This window comes from Malurus melanocephalus, unplaced genomic scaffold, assembly GCF_030028575.1.
Source record: "Malurus melanocephalus ecotype Western Australia unplaced genomic scaffold, MMel_1.1 scaffold_939, whole genome shotgun sequence".
Lineage (NCBI taxonomy): Eukaryota > Metazoa > Chordata > Aves > Passeriformes > Maluridae > Malurus > Malurus melanocephalus.
In genome coordinates this window covers 67,271-73,679 of record NW_026624171.1, presented here as the reverse complement: position 1 = coordinate 73,679, position 6,409 = coordinate 67,271, and the positions used below count along the sequence as shown (strand labels likewise).

At 51.4% G+C, this 6,409-nt stretch overlaps 1 protein-coding gene across 2 annotated transcripts in view; it reads right to left on the bottom strand.

Annotated features, from left to right (window-relative positions):
* SLC29A3 (solute carrier family 29 member 3) overlaps positions 1-6,379 on the bottom strand; it is a 9,492-nt gene extending 3,113 nt beyond the window's left edge. The window contains exons 1-5 of one of the 2 annotated variants that reach the window (XM_057386238.1): positions 6,244-6,379; positions 5,402-5,654; positions 2,526-2,608; positions 1,645-1,871; positions 609-771 (exon numbers count right to left, since the gene is read on the bottom strand). In XM_057386238.1, the coding sequence (XP_057242221.1) occupies positions 609-771; positions 1,645-1,871; positions 2,526-2,608; positions 5,402-5,653 (725 nt within the window). In that variant the 5' untranslated portion in view covers position 5,654; positions 6,244-6,379. Of the gene's footprint in view, positions 1-608; positions 772-1,644; positions 1,872-2,525; positions 2,609-5,401; positions 5,726-6,243 lie in introns of those variants that run through there. The other variant, XM_057386237.1, reaches the window with a different exon arrangement.
* Positions 6,380-6,409: the final 30 nt, after the last annotated feature.

Here is a 6,409-nt window from a genome sequence, read left to right as displayed (position 1 = left end):
CACACCCACCATCCCCTCTCCCCAGTTCTTGGTGACTTGCACTGCCACCATCCCCTCTCCAAAGTTCTTGGTGACTCTCACACACCCACCATCCCCTCTCCCCAATTCTTGGTGATTCTCACACACCCACCATCCCCTCTCCCCAGTTCTTGGTGACTCTTGCACACCCACCATCCTCTCTCCCTGTCTCTGTGCCCCTTGCACACCCACCATCCCCTCTCCCCAATTCTTGGTGACTCTTGCACACCCACCATCCCATCTCTCTACACCCTCAGCATTCTCAGAGGTGACCTGCTGCAGGCAGGCATTTGGGGACAGGGGGCTCTGGGGACTACAAGCACACCAATGGGTGACACACATTGGTGTGGCAGACACGCTGAGGGGAYACTYCTGGCTGCCTGCCCCCAGACTGTGRCTCYCTGCTGACTCCACACATTTGGGGAGGCTGGGAAAGCTCAGCAGAAACTCGGCACGGGCCCAGTTTCAGCCCGTGGTTTCGGCAAAAGGGGAAGCACAGCCGGCGGTGGTGACAGGGCAGGGACCCGCACAGCGAGTGTCCCCCCAGCAATCCCGCTGCAGCCCCTCCATGGGGTGGCCCTGGCACACACCTGGAGTACTCCAGCCTGGGCAGCAGCAGGTACACCATGATGCAGATGACGATGAAGATGTCAGCAGTGAGGAAGTAGGCCAGGGCGCTGTCGGTGACATCAGCCGCTGCCGCCAGGTCTATCAGGGAGGCCACGGCGCTGATGGTGCCACCCATGGCCTGGCCTGTGTGGGGTACAGAGATGGCACTGTCAGGGATAAGGAAGTGTCCTCTTCTGACACTTTCTGACCTGCACAGCTGCCCGGGGCACACAGCTCAGCCTCTGCCCCAAATGTGGATCAGGGTGCAGCTGCACAAGCCACCTCCTCTCCATTTTCCCACCTGAGAGATTTGTGGGGCGGCAGCACCACAGTCCAGGTGCCATCCTACATCCCCTTCCAACACAGCACAGCGCACACAAGGGGCAGGATGGAACCCCAAGTCCTGCAGAAAAAACCCAAACTTTTTCCAAAGCCTACATCTGGCCTTCCACTGGCACATATATAATCAGCTGCCCTTCTGCACTCCCCCAGATGGGAATTCAAGCCAGCAGCAGCAGGAATGCCATCRCAGGGATATGATGTTTTCCTTCTCTGAGATAAACTCATTAAAACACTCCTGTCTTGGCCCCAGGGAAAATTTTACCCTCCTGATTTTTCCCCCCTTCTCCTCTTGACTTGTCAAGTGTTCCATAGCACATTTATAATGTTATCAATGCTCCAGGGAGCTCATCACTCACAGCTCCCAACCTGCCCCTCATCATTCATGGAAAGGCTGAACGGAAAGAAGGAAACAAGGCAAAGTTGCAGGAAAAAGAGGGCAGAGGGATGTCACTTCCCTTCCCCCTTCTCCCTGCACCCAGCAACTCTCCAAGGTCAGTTTATGGATATTTACAGAAACCAAAGCTCATGTGACCCAGCAAGTTTCTCCTTCAGCAACTTCCCTTTATCTTTAAGGCCAAGTTAAGCTCCCAAAACAAAACCCCAGACGTGGGAGAGAGAAAACCACAGAGCCGAGCAGGGAAAGTCCAGGAGCACTGTCCCAGAGGGATCACCAACCTGAGATCAAAGCCTGCAGGTTCCTCATGGGGAAGCAGCTGCTCAGGCCCAGGATGCTGCTGGAGAAGACTGTGGAGGCACTGCTGACCACGGCCACACAGCCCACGGTGAGGGCGAAGAAAGRCGTGGTCCAGGCAGAGGTGTCCACCTTCACCAACACCGTGATCACCAGGAAAACAGCCAGCATGACAAACAGGGACGACAGGATGCGGACACTGGCGGGAACCCTGGGGACAAGGGCAAGGAGACACTGCTGCATTTCACACCCCAGAGCCAAGGTGCCACACGGGAGGACAGTGGATCCTGGGCTGGCAGAAGGAGCAGAGAAAACAGAGAGAGGTGGGGGGAGATGAGGAATAAGAAGCAGAGAAGTGAGGGAGAGAAGCAGGGAGCTGGAATCTGGAGATCAGGCACACAAACATGCAGGAGTTTCATTGGGATAGGGAAGGGCACAAATGAAGGATGAGGCTGTTTGAGATTTAAGCTTGCAACAAGATGCAGATGGTRCACTTCATATCCCAGTTTAAGAGCTGGTAAGACCAGGGCAAGGTGCTGCTCCTACCTGGATGGATTTGGCTTTTTTGAAAAAAAATAACTATAAAGGTATTTTTAAGAGGGAAGACTGTTCCCAAGCAATTAACCAAGGAATTTTTAAAAAATTTATTTAGTGAAGCCAGCTGCAGGCACATGTGGAGTAAGGTACTTCCCCTGCTTCATTTCAGCCAGGGGCAAAGAGAGGAATTATTTTGGCTGCACGGGCAGGCTGAGCTCAGGATGTCCCCCCAAGGGAAGGGCAGCCTGAGCTGGTAAGACAGAAAAAAGGCAGGAGCAAAGCCAGGGRGAAAGGTGGCTCAGGGACTTGGGATTGGAGCAACACTTACTTGTTGACAAGCAAGAAATTTCCAATCAGGCACAGCACGGAGGGCACGGTGGAGGCGATGGAGATGTAACTCTCAAAATAGTCCTGCCAGGAAAAAAAAAAAACCAAACACAAAGCAAAGTAAAAAAGGTTATAGGAGGCAACAACATGTGAATTTGAGGTCCTAAATATGACACAACAGGGAATTACAGTGTAGGTGTGAACCTTGCTGTATTGTAGCACGTGTTGCAAACTGCTCAGGGCAATGGGAATTCTGGGATTTGCCCTCCCATAGCCCCAGACTGTTTCAGGAAATTAGGGACATAAATTCAGAAGGAAGAAAAATAAACAGTGAAGGAAATAGCTGCCTCACTGCTGCACACCATCCAAGTGTGTCTGCTCCCTCTCTTCCCCTTGAGGGGCTTAATCCCATTTTCTTGCTGCAGGAGCCTCAGCCAGCAGGTAGCACRATGCTCACAAAGAGGAGGATGACCTACACATCCACCCCTATCATGACAGGTTTTCATTTTCTGCTACAGAGATGGGGCCACATCACGCCCAAGCAGGAGAAGGCACTTGGCAAGTTTTCTCTGCATGTTACATTATTTTTTTTACAGCTTTGCATCACTTTTAATCAGTTTACTAGCAGGTTCATCTCTTCTTCCCTATCAGGAGCTTCACTGGAAGCAACAGGAAATCTAATAATCATTCCTAGAGGGACCAGATAGGCAGAGATTTAAATGCCTGTGCTTAGGGCATCARCTCAGCCAAGCAGGAGGCTCAAAGCTGAGTGGCCACACGATGAATTCTAGGACAGAAGACAAAGCAAAACGCAAACCTGGCAGCTAAAACTCAGACTTATTTACCCAACTATTTAAAACAAACCTCCAAACCATCCTGGGGATASTCAATCAGTTTCCAAGTTAATTTTCTTCTGCTTTTGGGGAGGAAAAATGACTAATGCTTTGCACCAAGCAGAAGTGTACTCAAAGTTACCCAGCAGGGATGCTGCATTTTGAGCATCCCAGGGAAATATTCATTCATYCCCAGCAAATGGGCTCACATTGGCAGCAAGAAGAGAATTGGGCAAGTTTTTAAGAGCCCTTGCACCTCACTTTTAATGCAGCAGCATAATGGTGGGCAAATTTAATCCATTCCTAGGCCACTGGAAAATACCAGGTTCCATAGTCCTCTCTCCTGTTTGTTGGGTTTCAATCTATCTCCAGTGGCAACTCTTCTCTCTCCATAGGTATTTGTACCCTTCACAGAAATGCTTTAATTTTTGGCACTGCAGGATGTACCTAGTTCTTCTCCCTTTCTGCTGAGCCCTTAAAATAACCCCCAAAGCAAACCTGACATCCTCCTCCCATATCCAGGTCTGACAGGGGTAGATGTCATCCATAATGGAAGTGTTTGATCCCCTATTARCTTCAAACACTATGCCATTTTGCCTTAAAAAACCCAAACTAGAACAAACCATCGTGGTGGCAAATTAGTTGCAAGATATTTTTGCAAAGTAGTTTCTCTTCTGCTCCAGCCTGGACTGGGCTCCTGCCAGGCTGGAAAAAGGAATCCAAGTCCATGACGGTGGCTGAAGGCACTGGAGTGTTACCTGGAGCATGGGGTGTGAAATTAGCAGCAGTGAAAGGGCTGGAGCCAGGAGCAGCCTGTCAGTCAGAGGTGCATCCTTCCRTGTGCAGGCAAACCTTCCTGCTGTGGCAGCAGGGCACAAACTGGGCTGACTGGTTTAATTCTGATCATACTTGACTGCCACAGAAAAGCCACGTGGCTTTTCCTCGGGGAAAGGAAAAAGCATCGTGCCACAGCCACGCGGGAAGAGGAGAAACACTTTCTGAGCAAAGAAATGGGTGATCCAGACAGGGATACAGCTGTGCAAGGAAACACTGAGTGATGCTCTACTCAAACCCAGCTTTTTCCAAGAGGATAAGCCTGATGTGGAGGCAGTGAGGAGCATGTGGGATGYAGGGAATATGAGAGAACAGCATGCCATGCAGTGACAGACCATTTTTCACCCCTCTCTGAGCACCCTCCCTAGCCCAGAAGCAGATAATTTTAATCTTCAGGCAGTGCAGGAGTTTGGGCACCATCAGTTTAAKTCAGTTCCTTGCTTTACATCAGCACACCTGTAGCATCCTGCTACARGCACTCCCTTTCCATCAAAAGCACAGCTGACTTAACAACAATTAAAATTAAAAGAGCTGTGSGTGTACTGGAGTGAGAAATCCAAGGGGAACTGTGGGTGTCACTCATAGCTCCATGTTTATATAAAAACAAAAAAGTGYCCAAACCACCTGAACAAGCTCAGCCACGCGAGGAGTATGCAATGCAGCCTCATCCCTCCAATGCTTTTTCCAGCCACAGTGAAACAAAGCAATAGATTTATCAGGGAGGCACAGGAAAACAATSCTGCTGTGGCAGGAGGAGCAAAAGAAGGAAGCCTTTCTGAGGAGAGGAAAAGAGGCCATAAACCTGCCACCATTGCCCTGTGACAAGGTCTTCACCCCATATGCCACAAGCCAGATGTTCATCACTGTAAGGGGATACTCGTGTCACACCTGCCAGATCGTGAAGGACACAAAACAGACCACCACAAAGATATCTTGCACTGTAGAAATTGCCCTATGAAAGGTTAARCTCTGTTTGTGTAGATTCACCTTGAAACTTAGCAGTCCAAACACAGCTGGAAGACCACAAAATGAGTCGAAGCATCTTTCCTGCAGCTATTTGTAAAYAACCCCCAAATAAACTTCTCCCTCTGGTTTGCAGCAGGTGAGACCCAGAGGATGYTCACTTACCTTCTGGGGAAGCAGAGAGGGAAAAAGAGCAAGTTAGGAAGGAACACAGGTTATTTTTTTCTGCCTTGAAAGCACCACTCACCTGCAGGTCTGACGCAGCCTGCCCCACCGGGCCTGCCTCCTCAGAGCAGTTCTGCAGCTTGTACCTCCAGTAGTGTTTGGCCGTGATGAAGAAATTCCAGGGCAGGAGGGACCCGATGCCCAGGAGAAAAAATATCACGTAGGCGCCATGCCAGCGGTCACTTGGCTTCTGCCGGCTGTACCTGCTCCCCACGGGATCCTCCAGCAGGGGCTCCTGGTCCGGGGCAAAGCTGACAGCTGCTGGGTGCATCATGCTGGGAAAAACAATCACCCACAAGGATATTGTCACACAAGGGTTCCAAAMTGCTGCTCACGAGCTGCGGCTCCATCCCCCCGCTGGCCCCACAAAATCATGGAATCAGGGAATGGTTGGAAAAYCATCCCACTCCAACCCTGCTGCCATGGCCAGGGGCACCTATCACTGGACCAAGTGGCTCAAAATCCTGTCCAACCTGGCCTTGGGCACTGCCAGGGATCCACAGCTTCTCTGGGCACCCTGTGCAGGGTCTCGGATGAGTGAGCTGAACCATGGATGGAAAGGTACAGGAAAAGGGACTGAGACTCGGCACATTCCACCCATATTTTCGTCCATAATTAATAATTAACCCATCCCCTTGGACTTGCAGGAGCGAGAAACCTCACTGAGCTCCTGAGAGGCTCCAAAACCATCCAACAGCTGCCAAACCAACAGCGCCGCCGGGCTCTGCTGAGCAAGGTGTAAACTCGCACTAACACCGCCGGGCTTTCCGAAAAGATTTGTAAACTACTACAAACAGCAGCCGGGCTCGGCGGAGCGGCTCGGAAACCCAACGCGGCGTCACCCGGCCGTGCAAMATGACTCACAACAAAGACACGCGGCGGCAGACGGCTCTGCAAAATTACCTGGGCTGGGCAGAGGGACCGGCACCCACCGCAGCCACACCGGGCCGGGAGCCGTGGAACCGAGCGCCGGCGAAACCCCCGCCCAGAAGGGCCGGACAGAGCGCGGGGGAGGCGGAAATGGCGGAAA